General features: G+C 36.9%; 1 protein-coding gene across 4 annotated transcripts in view; it reads left to right on the forward strand.

Moving 5' to 3' along the window:
- The window catches only part of LCORL (ligand dependent nuclear receptor corepressor like), an 81,082-nt gene that overhangs the window by 16,488 nt on the left and 47,119 nt on the right, over positions 1-17,475 (forward strand). For all 4 annotated transcript variants that reach the window (XR_014851808.1, XM_085059258.1, XM_085059259.1 and 1 more), the window contains 3 exons: positions 9,462-9,527; positions 16,166-16,245; positions 16,468-16,597. Coding sequence is in view for 3 of the 4 variants with exons in the window: in XM_085059258.1 (XP_084915384.1) it covers positions 9,462-9,527; positions 16,166-16,245; positions 16,468-16,597 (276 nt within the window). In the remaining variant the exon portion in view is untranslated. The remainder of the gene's footprint in view (positions 1-9,461; positions 9,528-16,165; positions 16,246-16,467; positions 16,598-17,475) is intronic.

The following is a 17,475-nucleotide window of genomic DNA, read 5'->3' on the forward strand; positions in this document are numbered from 1 at the left end:
TAGATTTAAAAACAAATCAAAACAAGCCACCATCAACGACAAAAACCCCATGACTTTGAGATTTATGTCAATATAGGAGCAAGACTAAAATTATTAATCCATCTATGGTTGGGGGGGTAGTGGGCAGAGAGGACAGCTGCTGACCTGTGGAAGGAAGGGACAGGCAAAAGAAACAGCCACAGATGTTAATGTTTAATTTAAGTTTCTCTGTTAAACGCACTGCTCCACTCTTATAAAATATTAAAATAACTGTCTTCTCTACAGAGTATTCTCCTTTAACAAGTTGTAAGGGAATTGCTGCTTATATCCTAATGGTAGGATAAAGGTAAATGGGTATAATAAAAAAATGGATGTAATTAATGTTTTTTCCGAATTTTGAATTAGTGTCCACAAAGCTCATAAAATGTTTTCTGCATAATTGAGAGTGGCCTGATATATCAAAGGAACTTGGTGATGGCTGAGTAATAAACACATGTTCTTAAGGGGTTTGAGTTTCTGATGTAATTAATTTTATTTTCCTGTCAGCTGGAGACAAAAAAAGAAAAAAGCAAAAGTCTGGAGCAGATAACCATTTTTCAGGTAAACCAGTTGCCTTCTGTACTGGCAAATAATGGTGGACAACAGAGTACAAGCAGCACTGGAAAATAGATGTATACTTCAGAAGGCTGTACCTTAACATGATTAGAAAGTAAAAGATGACTGAACATGAGCTCCAAGTCCCTTTTCTGTGAAAGGCAGATGACTTTTTCCTTTTTAAGTAAGCCAAAACAAAATAGTGCTTCCTACTCTTGCATATGTGTTAATGATTATTAGTATTTATCAATAAATATTGAAGCACTATTGAGAGAGAATTTGAAGCAAAGCAAAAGTTTTTCTTTCAGGGAAACTGCATCTGGTGCTTTGCCTGCCTGGGATATTTAAAAAAAAAATTAAAGGCAGTTCTAATGCTTGACAAAACTAATGAAGCTCAGTTCTGTCTGTGATATGATTGTTTTAATCCAAGGTAGCTGTCTTGGTAATGCAAACCACAAAACTTCCTCCAGATATACTCCTGTACTGGGCCAAGCTAAATAAGGCAGTCATGCAAATGTATGGGGAGAAGAAGAACTGAAGTTTTTTATTTAGATATAATACTTTTTTGAATTACATGCTGTTTTCAAAAGGAATCACTTTTCAGATTAGTGAAAGAGGGCAAAATTACAAGGCTAGTGAGGGGAAATCTAAGTCATTGTTCTCGTGGTTCTGTCAGTGAGTTTTAGCTCAGAGCTGCGTGTCTGTGTGTTATACCTTGGCATGAAGTTACTGCTACTTAAATAAAAGTGTATGGAGTGAAGGGAGCAGGTAATGGAGAAGGTTGGCCTGTTGGTTGGGGCATAAACCAGTGTGCAGGATCTGTCTTTCAGTCCTTACTTGTCCATAGTTTCTTTTCAGTGTGATTTTAGTTTCTGAGACTCCTCATACAATTTGTGTAATAGTCCTCATTGATCAAGAAATACCAACTCAAAATATAAGCTGTATAACTTCAGAATGGAAACAGAATTTATATGACAATTAGGTAAGTGTTCAGAGGCAAATACAGAAACAGGAACTCTTGAGTTGTTATCAAGTCTATTAACAACTGGGTAAAGTAACAGTAACTATTATCGCACCAAAAAATAAAAGAAGGTATTTTCATTTTAATGCTGTGTCTGGCAGTACAGTGCCCAATCTCATTAAATGTAATCTTATTCTTTGGATTTTCCTAATTACATTTTAAAAGACCATTTATTAAATTTTGCAATCTTTTAAGAATTGAAATCAGCAGTTCTGAACCTACTTTCACATTAGTTTTGATTTTAAAAGCAGCATTAATGGGCTAAACTCCACCCTGCTTAGAATGTGCAATTTTTTTTTAATTTCAACTGTCAGTTGAAATAAGAACTGTCAGTTCTTAGCAGTTTTCTCTGCTAAGTATATTAAATTCAAAAAACTAGAAGTATACATGAATCTTCCTTACTGATGCTTGTTACTTAGCAGGATCTTAATAGGAGTAGAGGTGGGGCCTGATCTTACATAAGAAACTAAATAACAAGTGTTTTGGACTTCAGTAAAACAATTGGAACTACTATAATTCAGATGTGGTCTTTGGTATAGTAAGCCACAAAGAAGGATGATGGAACTTAACTTCTGGGCACATAGAGATTTTGAAGATTTCAGCATACACTTCTGCTAACTTTCTTAGGTGGTTTAACAAAATTGTTTTTTACAGAGCCTCAAGGTTCTTCTTTTCCTGCAATGCCTCCAGAGGCTGTAGTGCTTAAAGCTAAAAGTCTCGTTTCATTATAGTGAAAATACACATGCATGCCCTGTCCTTCAAAGCAGTGTGCAGCAGTTTTACCCTGTGCCTGAGGATATGCTGGAAAAGAAAGGAGGAAGTAAAACTTAATTTGCATGCGCCCAGAATCTTCTGAATTCATTAACACGTAGTTAGAGAGGACAGTAGGATCTCATCTAAAGAATAACCTTTCATATTAAGATGAAAAGTAGAGCAGTAACTATGAATCAGATGAGCAATCTTGATAAGCATCTCCCTCTTTAATTTAAATTTTTACTATTCCTGTAAGGAGCATTCATCTGCTGGTTCTGGTATGAATCCAGAGGTAGGAATAAAACAGTCTTTATGGCTTAAAAAAATATCAAACAAAAAATGAATTTATTTAGAAGTAGTTTCACTTTTATCTTTGAGCAGATGAACTGATAAAAAGCTTGTCCTTTCCTAAACTGGAAAAAGCTGCAGCAGATCAGAGGAGACGAGAGCAAGTATAAGCAAAAGGTGGTTTTAGGTGGCTTATTGTGAGGTCATTGGTGTGATGACAGTCTGCATTACAGTGTTTTTGTTAGCATTTTCCTTCAGTGTTGTTTGGGGTTTTTCCTTATTTTAGATTCAGTGTCTAACAGCATCGTAGCTAGTTACATGGATTCCCAGTTGTCCTGTTACAAGGGCCTATATATGCCCCTTGCATCAGTTGTAATTACTATAGTTTGTAGAAGTCTTGCGAGGCCCATTTTGAGATTTAGTATTGTTGGGTTCTAGCACTGAGTAAAAGAACAAATAAAAAGTGCTTTGTTAAATTTTTTTAACAAAAAGTTATTAAATTTTTTTAAAATGTCCCAGATACAGCAGGCTTTAAGAAAAATGAAAAAAAAGCCGTGTAGCTAAAGCCCTAGAATTGGATTACTTCTTAAACAGAAGCTCAGAAAGGGGAAGATAAAAAAGACTACTGAAGGAACGAAGAGTCAAAGGGGAAAGGAAATATATCTGCTTTTATGAAACAGACTTTCATTTGAAAAGAACATACAAATACAGGAGTTAATAGGACCACATACAAGAATAGGGGAATCAAGAAATTAGTATGATCTAGAGTGTACCAAACCTATCAAAAACTTTTTAATACAACCTGTGCATATACTGCTGTTCACTTTCCCAGCTGTAGAGTAGGTACTTCTCACATCTTCAGACCCACCTAGTGTTGCATTTCAAAGCAGTAGTCAAATGTCAGCTTCCATTTATTACATTTTTTTTTGGCTGTTCTAACACATAGTCTGAGTCGTTCAAATTTTTTGAAAACATACTTGCTGGTCTCTGTTCACTAGAGGATGTGAGGAGGGAAGGAGGAGATGGACAGTTTGAGAAGGTGTTGAATTCAACTCCAAGGCTAAAGTAACTATTTCCTCTTAGAAACATTATGGAGATAAAGCTTTTGGAAAATCAATAACCAATGTATAGCTAAACCTGTCTGACCTCAATTTGTATTGTATAACTGTTCAATTACTATATCTGTCCAAAATTAACCTAGACCAACTCTGCATTAAAATTTCTGTTAATCTTCACCTCGTGATTTTCTCTAGGCTCAGTGCAGCATAGAATATCGATTGCTTCCACAGTGACAGGGACCACGTGGCTACTTAGGAATTTCTGAATGGAAGAGGCTTTTATAATACACAGCTGTGCTGCTGCTGCTGAGGAGTAAGATGAAGAAAGGCTGTGTCTGGTCATGAGGAAGAGTCCTTGTGTATTCCTTGAGTACCTCTAAGTGTGTATAAGGTGCACAGTGCTGGAAGCTTCCCATGGAATGTATCCATTTAATTATTACTTTGTTTTATTCATGAGAAAGAATTTTAGAGCCTGCGCTGTTCATATGTGGCAGCTCTCTAATGTGTAGATAGGCTTTAAGATGTTTCAGACACTAAGTAGTTTACAGTGATAAAACATTATGGAAAACTTTATGATTTAAGTTTTGTGAACAACTGAAAAGTAGCTCCTCTTTAAGAAGATTTTAAATAAAAAGTTGTGAAGACAATCTAAAGACTTCTTTGGACTTAATAATCATGTTTTAAATCTGAGTAAACTTGTAGAGGTGCTTAACATACTGGAATTAATTCATGAAGTATCATTTTTTGAATTGCTCAATAGTGGTAATTGCTCTTGAACTTGCAATTCCTTTGACTTTATAAAATAGCAGGGTAACTCAATAAAAACTTGCCATAGACCCTTGGCCCATATGAGACTTCTCTGGTTTAGGCAAGTCAGTACAACATCCTACTTCTAGTTCCACTGTGCTGACCCCATCCTGGGGGAGGGGTGTAAATGACTACTAAGCCCACAGAAAATTACTCAGCTATTCAAGTTCCTCACTTCCCTTGGGATCTTGTGTTCCATCTCATAGCTGCTGTGGCCAAGACCACTGTTAACAGTCACATCACTGATTAACTCTTCCTTAATGATGAGTAGCAGCTAGGTAGTGCCTCCCTTATTGAGCTTTTCCACCACCTCAGGCAGGTTTGTCCTCCAGACACCACGGAATCTCCTGGGTTGCTTGTGCACTGGCATATTGCCTTTCCAGCATATATCCTGGTTATTGTGCAGCCTTTCTTCTTTTTTTTTTTTTGTTAATGGTGGTGGTGGTGGTGGTTGTTTTTGGGGTATTTTTGTTTCTTGAAGACTTCATCTTTAAAAGATTGGCAGATTAGCAGTCTGTACAGTCTGTATCAGATGTTCACTATGATGTTCACCTGGTTGAATCCTGACCTGTAGATTTTTAACTGTCCAGTAGCCTATTCCACGCTAAGGCTCCATTCATTCAAGTCTAGGCACTGTCCTTGACTTCCTCACTTCTCCTTTCTTAAAAGCCAGTGTCTATCCACTGCAGTTGTGTGAACTGTCTCACCAGTAAGGTTGCTATGTGCTCTGGTTTATAATCCTTAGTGCTGCCTTCCTGTGCTCAATGCCTTCATATGCAGCTGCTTAAGGTCCCTGCTTATGGCACTTGTTCAGGGGGACTGTAAAGTCCTTGTGTGCATTTACCCTCTCTGCCATTCCCTTCCTTTCTAGGCTTCAGTCTCCACTTTCCTGACAAACCTACTTTGAAGACCTCATTATGAGGCAAGCCCGTTGGCAATAATGATTTGCATTATCAAATAGATCCTGTCTTTCTCAAGCACTGTTTCTCAGAGTATCTTACTGTGTTGAGCTGAAGTCCTGCCTGCAGCCATGTAGTCAGATGTTGATCCCACAGGATGTTTGTTTGCCCTAGGAAAGCCTTTGCCCTGGATCAGCACCTGGGCTCTATTACTTATTACATTGACACCTGGTGTCATTCACCATTGTCCCTGTGCTCCTGTAGTTAGCTCTGGTGTGCTGAAGATCACTTTTGGCAATATTGTGGTGGCCAGGTAGACGGACAACAGATTATATTTGCAATGGCCAGATGTGCTATAAGAGTTTCTCTGCAACATTCTGGGTTTGGACCAGAGACAAACAGCTGAACTTTTAAGACATCCAGTGTAGCTGTTGGGCAGAAGCCCCATGGAAGTCTGCGATTACTGTCACCTATTGCTTCATTTTGGTGGTCTTGGCTGTGACCCATGGATCAGGCTTATATGCCAAACCTGACAGAACTTGTTCCTGGGCTGTTTGCCTTTTTGGTACCTGAATAGCTACTGATGGAAAAAGAGAGCTTGCTTCCTGTTGCTGGAGGTCACAGCTTCAGCCTCCCTGCTCTGGGGAGTTCCTGTCCCATCCCAGCCCTGAGTGGGGAAAGCAGTAGAGTTGGTGGGGGAAAGGGGGTAGGGAGAGTTTTAATATCGGGGGAAAAAAAACCCTGTTCACAGCTTTATTCAGAAATGTAAACTGTGGAAACTTGTGACTGGGTTAAGAGATTATCTGTATCTCAAATTTCTACTTTTGAAGACTATTGGAGGAACCTATCTTGGATTTTCAAGGTGTCAGGTAATAAAGAAAGCTGATTCTTTCTACACGAAGATATGATCAATTTATTAGAGAAATAAGGAGTTTGAAAAATAGGGGCATTGCAAGTTAATAGAGCCAAGCATTGCTTTTCAGTTTGGAGCTAGAAAGTGTCAGATCTCAAGTAACTATTTTGAAAGGCAGTTTCAAAGAGGCAATCAACTACCAAGAGACAGAAAAATTTGTAAAATTACTTTAAAGCAGATTTTTTTCCATTAGTGAATCATAAGAAATACAAGCAAAGTGTATTTCTGACTGGTTTCTCTAGGCTCTTCAGGTTCTGGAGAGTTCCAAAGCTGCTACTACTGTTTGCATAAGCATACTGACTCAAGAAGAAAACAAAGGTTTATTGAACTGCTTGTGTCCAGGTGGTTACATTTTAGGAACTGATGCCAGCATTCATTCATCAGTACTTGAAACTAAGACATATCTTCATGTCTAGGTTAAGCTAAAATTGTATCAATTCTGCTGAAAGGCAGCAGAAGTACTTTGTGGATCGTGGAAGTAACACAGGTACTTTCTGGGGAAATTTTAGCATGAGGTGTGGAAAAGGATTTTCTTGCTGTTAGGTTGCACAAGTAAATGTTGTTTTAAAAGAAAACATCCAGTATCTAAGGATGAGGAAGCAAATGATTGTGCAGGGTAACTGTTGTGGCTGCTTGGAGAAGTTCTGTAAGACTTGGAAGAGGAGCAGCACTTTGGATGCATAGGATGGGACTAAGTTTGGTGAATTAGCAGAGAAGCAGGTTGGTGTGCTCTTTCCTCAGGGTAAAGAAAAAAACCCCAAACCAACAAAAACCCTGGCAACCCCCATAGTGTACTAATTGTCGTCTATAATACAAGCTGTATGGAAGTCTGGAAATTGCATTCTTCCTAAACTGCTGTTTCACAGAGCTGGGGTTCCTGTGCTCATGGTCTTGCTTAGGCAGGAGCAGGCAGTAGGGCAGGCAGATGAGGGCAAAAGTAAAGGCAGAAACAAGTAACAGCCTCCGCAGGGTGGGACAGCGTAGTCGATGTCCAAAGAGCAAGGAGGTTTTGGTGCTGATAGGGATGGTAAATAAGCTTCCTGTTGTTTGATTGACAAAGTCCTAAGAAATAGGAGTTGCTGTTTGCGCTTTCAAAATAAGCAGAGTGTCGCTGTTGAGCAGCTAGCAGAGTAAGGAAATCAGTTCTCAGTGGCAAGATGGAAAAGGGGCTTTATTGTTTTGATTTCATCATATATATAGAGTTTTCAAAAGTCACCTAGATTGGTCAGTCAAAAACCTCCCCCTAGGCCTGATTGGCCAGGTCTGCACCGTCCAAGTCTTGGGACACTGTTTTTAATAACATCCAAGCCTTATCTTTATTTATAAAACACAAAAGGATTTCTCATGGGAAAGACCTGTGCTAACCACAGCAGAGCTGTCTCCAAGAGCTGTTTCATTCATTTCTTTTCCCAGTGACAATAACTTGCCAGAGCCTAACTAGCTGCTGACCTGAAATGGCTTACAGTCTGTAACATTAATGGTCACAGCAATACATGTGGCATGGTTTGTATTTCCAGTCTGTTGTGTTTGGAGAATTGCTATCTTAACTTCAGGCTTCAATTCTCTTGCTTTTTTTGTTCATAACCCTTTGAAGCCAGAAGAACAGGGAATTTGTGCAATGCTAATATGATGTGAATTTATATTACATTGAATCTAAGAATCCGTGGATGGTGCTTTAAGGTAAATTTTAGCATGTGCCTGGGTCTTGGGTTTTTCATTTCTAGTTCTTGTACACTGTTTAAAAGATGTGTGTGTGTATTCGTGAGAGGACAATGGTTTTGTCATTTAATTTGTGTTGTCTCATAGTACCATATTTATTACAAAGAAAAGTGAAAAATAAAATCCATATAGCTCAAGATATAGAGATATAAATCAGTTTCTAGCTTGAATAGCAGATTTGTAGAGATTATAATTGATCGAATGTCACAACATAGTCCATATATTAAATTATTTTGTAATACAAATTTTAACAAAATCTGACTTGTCAAACTGAACAGCTCCTTTGTGTTAAGAAAGTTCCCTTGTCTGCTTTAGATACAGTACATATTTATTCTTCCTTATACTAGTGTACATACAATCTAAACCAAAAAGTAAATATAACATTTCATGAGAGAACAGGATGTTGTGTTGTCTTAAAAGGCATCACATGATGAGCAGATTTTGTGATTCTGAATGTTCTGTGTTGATGGTAGTTGTGTCCTGAATATTTTGGCATCTTTTATGTGGTGTGATGATAAAATAGTCTTGCAAAGTTCTGAGATATAAATAGCTACATATATTATACAGACAGTCCTATAGTGTAAGGAATGAGAACCTTCAAATGCTGCTTGGAATTATCCTCTTATTTTCAAATAAGCTTATTATTTGGAAGGAGAAAGGGGGGCACTTGGAAATTGTTTCTATATTGAACAGAACTTGTGTTACATTGATGCTGTAAATTCTCACCATATTTCATCAGTTGAAATGCTTTTTTTTTAAAAAAAAAATTTTTTTCAATCATTTGATTTGCTCTGTGTCTCATCTCCCTTATTGAAGTATGTGATTTTTACCAAATACCTAAGCAGACTAGCTGGTAAATCTGTAAAATAATTGGATTTATCTAATCCTCAATTTTAAAATGTTTTTGTATGGATAGGAGGACTAGAGAGCACTGTCATGGTATCAGAAGCAAAAGAAGCTTGTGTTTTTTCCATTTGTAGTAATATTAGCCTGCTCAGATTATGTAGTTCCAGGAGAACATAAATGAGAAGTTTCTGATCTTTAAGTTTTCCTTCTTTTTTCTTTTAATTTTTTCCTCTCTCTTTGCATGACTGATTCTCAGGGTAAGAGAGAAACTCCTTCACTTGCATAGAGCTGAGGCTAATCCTCCCACCTTTAAGATTCTGTGGAAGTTATTTTAAGTCTAATGAGGTTGTTGGGGCATGGCTTAATAGGGTGATTGTGGGCAGATGGCAGTTGCCTTGTCTTATTTTTATCTTCTAATGCTGTTGAGTAGTACTATAGTGGAAGGAGTAAATATTTGTGTGATAAATGTGACAGTTTTTGGAATTGCTCTCAGAATTTAAGGATATTGGTTGCCAGTTCTTTGGAATCTGCTTTCTTTTAAGAAACTTTTGATTTACTGTTTTAAATGTTTCTTTTGTCTCCAGGTTTTGAAAGTATTTTAGAAGGGCTTTATGGACCAAGGCTACGAAGAGACCTCAGTTTATTTGAAGGTAAATGAGCCAGCTTTTAGTGCAATGACCTTAACTTTCTGGTTTTTCTTTTAGCTAAAGGTAGTTTAAACTATATGTTGAATTTGAGAAAAGGAAATGTTCCAATGCTTTTCTTTCCAATATTAATTTAATAATTTTCTTGTCAGTACTGTGCATAAGCAAAACACTACTTAGAATGATACCTAGATTTTGTTCCCATACAGGAGAATTTGGATTAGCTAAGCTTTTCTGAGAAGCTCCCATGAGAAAGACTTACTCTTCTTGAATAGTGCATCTCCTACTTTGTTTTTGAGCATCTTTTAGAAAGGGAAGACAAGCTGTTCAGCTTCTTGTTGACATTAATTGGTAAAAGGAAGGTAGTGGGTGCTAGTTTGGTCTTGTAGTGGTCAAGAAAGTTTAAGCTTTTTATATATTCATATTTTTAATATCTTTATGATATATAAACCAAGCTTTTTATTTGCATAATGCTTTATATGGATAGATATATGAAGCCATATCTTTATTTAAGTGTCTGTGTGTGTATATATACACACCTTTTTCATTACCCTTATAAGACCTAGCATTAGTGCAAATGGGCTGGCTTTGCTGGAATAGCTGTCAATAACACCTAAGTCCTTAGTTAAGTATGGAATGATATATCTGTCTGACAACATGAATTGCTTTGAAGTGTTGAAAGAAGTGTTTTGCGAAGTTCATTTTACAACTTAAAAAAATGTTCTTTCTGTTATCAAACCTTCAAAATGTTCCATCTCATTTCTTTATAATTCATTGTCTGATAGTGTAATTTGTAAAGCATATCACTTATGTAGTGCTATGAGGCAGAGTGGCATGTGCTGTATATCTTTGCTTAGATTACTTTTGGTTATGGTTTTCTCCTCTTCATAATGTGCAAGTTCCTTGGCCTCTGTCATATGCATAACACAGTATTTTCATGAGGAAAGGGGGAAACTTGAAATACTACTTTGCTGATGTTTTCAGAATATTTTTTCTTGTCTCAAGCTAGGCATGCCACTAATAAAACATAAAAAACATTGCAGAAATATGTACATTTGAATTAAAGTTTGTTTTCATGACTAACGCTCCCATCTGCTGTGATAAGCAAGCACATTTGAAAAGGAAACAGGATATTGTTATAAGTGTACAGTATCTTTTTTTTTTTTTTCTGGTTGTAATTCCAGTAGGTTGTATGTATTGGGCTTTACACTGATTACTGATTAAAGCTTTTTTTTTTTTCTATCAAAGGGTTTACTCTTTTTTTTTTTTTTTTTGCTTTTGGGTGAAAAGGCAGGGAGTACTGAGCTAATGAGGCAGCGACCAAAGTCTAAATGCTACAGTTAAAGGAGCCTGACATGCTACACAGTAAAGTGTATATTGCTCCTTTAGAGTTCATGTATGCAGGTATTTGAGGTGTCTTATGGGTAGAGTTTTAACTTTATTTGCCTCATACTGTTGAAGATTTCTTACCTATTTAAAATCTGGTATTTCCTTTGCATGCATATCTCTGCTATTTGATGCCCTTGTGACTTTGTCTTGCAAATTAAATTCATGTCTATCTAAAATGTAAACTTTCAGAGCAGTTTTTAATTTCTGAAATTTTTAGTCAGTAATGTGCAAGATTTCTTTAACAAAGCCTATTTCCATGTTCGTTGCATCTTTAAAATAGATTTTAGTTCTGGAGCCAACTATAGAAGAGAGAGGTGGTGTGTTATGTTGGGATGCCCACTTTAACTTACTAGTTTTGGTTCATTTTTATAGATAAAGTATCTGTAACTTCAATAGTGCCATTTGAAATTGTTTATACTGGCACAGTAGAGGTCAACTTTATCATTAGTATAGTATGCAGGGCTATTTCTGGTTTGAGATCTGAATTTTGTTTTAAAGATTAATACAAAACTCTCAAGTAAAATTTATACAAATAAGTGCCACTTTTCACTTAACAGATGATGAAACTAAGGTATAAAGTAAATAATTTGCCTTTGTTAAAGGATATGGCTGGTAGAATTAGAATTCATATTTTTAGACTCTAAGCAATGTGCCTAAATTACTGCATCTTTTCAGCTGTTCCTTTTCCTCAGCATAACTACTAAACTGATATTGTCAACCTGCAATATTATGGCTCATTAGCAGTGAAAGCATGTTTCCTCAAACATACTTCAAGAAATTATGTGGCTTTCATGTGCAGAAATGTGAGACTTGGCTTAAATATATGCTGTTTACCTACAATGGCATTTTTTTATTTTATGTTGTTGGCTTTACTTATTGTGACATGAAAAAAAACCGATAATGTGCATAAAACATAATATGATTGATATATTTCCTCCTTGTGTCTTGAGACAGTATTTGATCTATAGATTAAATTACTGTATTGTATGCTCTTAAGGTTATTTGAGTGAATAATAAATTGTAATGACAAATTTAAATGGTAAAAGGTACACTTCAATTTTACTAGATTATTATACCTTTCAAAAAAAAAAAACCTTGTAAACCTTTTTCTTGTATGTGTAGGATTTACTTTGGACTTGCTTAATGGTTCTTGTCACCATTATTCAGCACCAGGTTTTTTCCTGACTACTTGGATTCTGCAGCTTCTGGTTGCAAAGGTGTCAAGTTCCATATCTTGGCATCTGACCTTGGTTCATGCTCTTAGGTTCATCTTTAGGGCTTTCTAATCCTTTCCTTATACCCATTTTCAGCTAAGTAGATTCACATATAAATTGTTATTTACATTCTACTTATGGGTAGTTAGCTAAATTTAAAAAGCTTTTCCTCTAATCAGGTGATATGTGTGTACTTTCTTTTTTGGGGGATTATATACTGGGGTTCTAGTCTCTTAACCACTGTTGAGAAGCTATGTCTTTTTGGAGAAAAGCAGCTCTCATTGTTCTTTCTCTGCCAGGAAAAATCCTTTTTATATAGGATGAAAGGTTTTATTTTTCCTTATATTCTTCTGGATTATTTCTAGTAGTGAAAAATTACATTAGAAACACAAATCTAATAGAATTGGAGTTTTTATGAAATTAAAAATAGGAAGGACATGGTAAACACTTCAGCTGTTTTAATGTACTTATTGGGAAGCAGCAGTGCTATGTAAAAAGAAAGGGGGTGATATGTTCAAATTGTCACAAAGCTGGAAAATCTTTTGGGACATTATTATAATCAAAAAGTACTGGAAAGTAAGGGGTGAATTTTTCAAGCTATTTTGTGTTTAGATGTACTAGACAATTATTTCATATTTTAAGATGTAAACATGGAATCTCTTCAGCACTACAGATGTCTGAATTAATTTACTTAATTTGGTGTTACTCCTTGGGAAAAGTGGTTTGGGGAAGCAAAGATTTGAGTGTCTAAGAAATTTAAAAAAAAAATTCCCAAAGTTCACCATTTTATTCTTAATAAACAGAAATAAATTGAACAGCTTTGTGCTAAATGGTTAAAATCCTATTTGCACAGTCTAAGTAACTTTTTCACATGGGCTGGCAAGCATTATACATTGTCTGCAAATCTTTCATCATCTGACCCCAAGCAAGATACAATGGGGAGGGAAGATGATCATCATCCTAAATTCAATGCAGCTGAGGAAAGTTTGTTCTGCTTAAAGTGCTGTCTGTGGCTCTGATTTTTCTGAGAGTATGGCTGCCTATCTGTGGTCAAAAACTTAATTCTGATCTGAGTACGTTTCCTGTGGTGGTGACTTGACACTGTTGGCTCTCTGGCATTTGATATATCTTGTATATATCTGCTGTCTGATGTCAGTTTTGCTTAGCTCACTGACAGACTTACTATATTGTATGTGATTTATACTGCTTTGAGTAAAGGGTTTAGTGTTATATAGAGCTGTTTCTCAAGGTTTGCTTTTTTGGCAATACACAAGGATTGGTCTCTAGTTTGACTTTTACCAGTGGAAATGCAGGATTCCAAGGCAGAAGAATTTCTCTGAAAGTATAAAACCTGTCTTATAGTTAGGTGTAGAGGTCCAGGGTTCATAAATAGATTTTTTCATGGTTGCAAGGAAAACAGTGAACTTGTTATGAAGGAGCATGGTTGTTTTTTTAATCTGTAGACATCTTAAAGGAATAGCTCTAACAGGCTGGGACAACTAGATTAATTCAGCAAAAATTACTCATTATCTCTTGTTACTGTCCAGCCAAGAAAAATACCATGTCTGTTTGTGATCATCAGCTGCCCAACGTGTAAAAACTGCTGGTTTGCATCCCTGAAAGTGTGTAACACATTAATTCAAAATTCTGTTCTAAATTAGTATCTTAGAGCAGAGCAAACTAGATTTAAGTAATAATATGGAGTTACTTCCATTGTGTTTGTGCTCAACTGAAGAACCTTTCTTTTTCAGAAAACTTTTATTCTGATTTTGCCTTTTTAATAATACCTGTGAGAAGAAATGAAAGGTCAGTAATTGAGGGAGGAGGGTGGAGGACAGTGGGCAGTGGGAAACAACCCTGCAAACAGCAAGGTCAGAAAAGGAAGAGGGGAGAGGTGCTCTGGTCTCTGGAGCAGAGATTCCCCTGCAGCCCATTCAGAGGACCGAGGTGAAGCACGTAGAACCTGCAGCCCATGGAGGGCCATGTCAGAACAGATATCTGCACTGCAGCCCATGGAGGACCCACTGGAGCAGGTGGAGATGCCCTGAAGGAAGCTACAGCCCGTGGAGATCCCAGGCTGGAGCAGACCTCTGTCAGGAATTGCAGCTTATAGAAAGGAGCCCATGCCAGGAGCAGGTTTTCTGGCAGGAACTGTGGGTCTGTGGAATGGGCTCTTCCTGAAGGACTGTGCCCTGTGGAAAAGACACGTAGGAGAGCAGTTCATGAAGAGCTGCAGTTGCGGGAAGTACTCTGGAGCAGTGTGTGAAGGTCTGTAGCCCATGGAAGTACACTGGAGCAGTGTGTGAAGGCCTGTAGCCCATGGAAAGGACCCCAAGCTGGAACAAGGGAAAAAAGCAAGTGGTAGAAAGGAACTGTTCTGGATGGAGTGCTGCCTGTTTCCCATTCTCCTTGCACTGTTTGGGGTGGGGGAAGAGGTAGAAGAGTAGGGAATGAAGGAGTAAAGCTGCAGCCTGGGAAGAAGGGGGTGGTAAGGTGGTTTAGTGTTTGCCCTTTCTTATTACACAAATCTGTTTTTATTGGCTATAAATGAAATTGATTCTTCCCCAAGTTGAGTCTGACTTCCCTGTGACAATAATTGGTAAGTGATCTCCCTGTCTTTATCTTGACCTGCAAGTTTCTCCCCCATACTTTCTCCCCTACCATCTTATATCCTCACCTCTGCCCTTTTGAGGGGGAGAGAGTGAGAGCATCACTGGCTTGGGGAGGTTGGCAGCCAGCCAAGATCAGGCTACTGATTGAAAGCAGGTAATCTGAAGAACCTCCCTAAACAGAACTGTGATTGTAATCTAGTGGTATGGAGAAATGGAGGAAACATACCTGGTAATTAATGATGGGGGGCGGGGGTTAAAAAGTTCTTTAGGTTATAAAGACGTGACCTGGAAACGAACAGGATTGAGAAGACCTTGGTGTTGTAGTTAATTGTGTTTGTATTCATGTGCCAAAACACTGCAGCTCTGATAAAGACTGCTGCATAACTAGGTTACTGTAGGAAAAGTACTGCCTGCAGTGTAAGGAAGTCCAGTGTAAAGGTGAAAGACATCATCTTGAGATCTTGGTCCCCGTGTTCAGTGAAGAAACAGGTGTTCAAGTGAGACTTGTGCAAAAGAGATGGAATTGAATCTCATGAGGAAAACCAGGTGGACTAGATTAGCCTTAAAATGAAGTGTAAAGGGGATAATTATAGTCTTTGGAAATGCATCAAGGTGCTAAATACCTAAACAGTTACTATTCATAGGTACAAGAATAATATTGCCACAAAAGCAAACTGGAATAAGTTGCCATGTGCAATTTTAAACAAGAAATTAGAAGCTTACTTTTAACTATTAGCACAGTTGGTTTGAGAAAAGTTTTACAGTAACTGGTGTTTGTGAAGAGAAGGATATTGGTTGAAAACTCTTCATTTTTGAAATGGAGATTAGTAACTTGTTTAAAGCAAGTAGACATTGTGTCTCCATTCAATAGAAGACTGGAATTGATATAGGCAATGTAAGTTTAAGTCCTGCATTCCCTCTAGACCAAAGTGCATTTTCTGATAAAACATATAATCCTAGATAAATCAAGTGCTATAAGTCTTTGATTTACCTATATTGATAGCATCAAATCAATTAAAATATTTTAAGTCCAATGCATGTAGCTCACATGGTGAGGAGTCTATATCCTAATTCCTAGCTTAGTTTACTACAAGTGTGCACACTTCAGTTAAAAAGAGTGCCTGCAATTCAGAGCTTTCTTTGCAGTATTCAGATGCCTCCAGTAATTATGACAGGTAATCAATTCAATTACATGAGTTAACCTTTCCTTTTAAGAAAGGCACTCTCTGCTATTTGTAGGGTGAGCTGTACAAGCCAGATAAAAATTTGAAAATACCTGAAGAATTATATATGACTAAATGCATTGTATCAATAAATACATATGATATTACTGATAGAATTTATTTAAGAGAATTTTAGGATGTGCATTTTGTTCTCAAAATTCATTTTTGCTTGTTTAAAACATCTAGCTTTCTTTTCTTCCTTTAAGACTGTGAGCCAGAAGAGCTAACTGACTGGTCTATGGATGAGAAATGTTCCTTTTGTAATTTACACAAAGAAACAGCCAGTGTAAGTATGAGCATTATATTAAGCATTACTTCCCAACACTCATTTTTTAATGTGAAAGTAAGAATCAGGGAATTGAATTTTGCAGATAAGTTAATTCTGTATTTTGACTCAAGATAGTTTGATTTTAGTGGTTTTATTCCATTCCATAGCTCAGTAATTTGTGTATTTTACTACCAGCAGACTAACTTCTGAAAGATGTTGTGATCTTCATATGTTTTCTAGGATCGTGCATCAGTTTTCGGTTCTTCACAGTCAACGCCTACAGAGGAACTGTCATCTCAGGGCCAGTCCAACACTGATAAGATTGAATGCCAAGCAGAAAACTATCTAAATGCACTCTTTCGAAAGAAAGGTAATAAAAGCATGTCTTTTGTATTATGAAATAGGACAAAAAATCTAGAAGAATCAAATTATTCAGGGCAATTTGATTAAGTATTTTCTCATTTATCTACTGAAACAGTTGTTTCTGCTGTTTCTCTTTTTTTATTCCTTTGGTTTTCCTTAATCTTTTTCTTACTTGAATTACCAAATAAAGTACTACTCTTCCTCCTTGCCGTTCCTCTTTGTCATGTTTCATTATGTGTCATTCTCTTGAATCCCTGTTCATGAATTGTGTTGGATTTTTCTTTTTACCATGAGCTGCTACTTTGTTTTTATGCCACCCTCAGGTGTCATTCTCTTGAATTTTTTAAATTTTCACTTCTCGTTTTCAACAAGAAGACCATTTTAGGTGAGAAAATGTGTTGTGCAAATTGCAAAATAGAATTTGGGATCTTCTTGCACAAAAGCTGCTCCTTCACATACATTCAAGTTGGAGGTTAAAACTTCTTGTCAAAATACAGTATTTAGTAATTCATTAATTCTTTGACTGTTCTTGTTCTTTGACACTCAGCAAGATAGATCAGTACATGAGTGAGTGACAAGTCAGCTTAGTTCATGGAAGTTACTTGGTTACTCACTGTCAACAGCAGCAGAAATAGTCATTTTCTTCCTTAAACTCATGTGAATGAAAAAATGTGAATGAAGTTACTGTGAATGCAGTAACTACAATTTTCAGATTTTTCTTGGGTTTAGTAGATGTGCATGGATGTCAGAATAGCTGAGTATGGCTGGGATGACAGTTCTCTCTTGCTTTTAACAAAGAGTTAGAGTCAGACACATTCTCTTCCTTCACATAGGTGGAAGAAAAAAAGCAAAGTTAGTTTTCTCCCTTTCACATTTCTGTAGTAG

This window comes from Lichenostomus cassidix, chromosome 4 (genome assembly GCF_008360975.1).
Source record: "Lichenostomus cassidix isolate B80296 chromosome 4, HeHo_3.0, whole genome shotgun sequence".
Lineage (NCBI taxonomy): Eukaryota > Metazoa > Chordata > Aves > Passeriformes > Meliphagidae > Lichenostomus > Lichenostomus cassidix.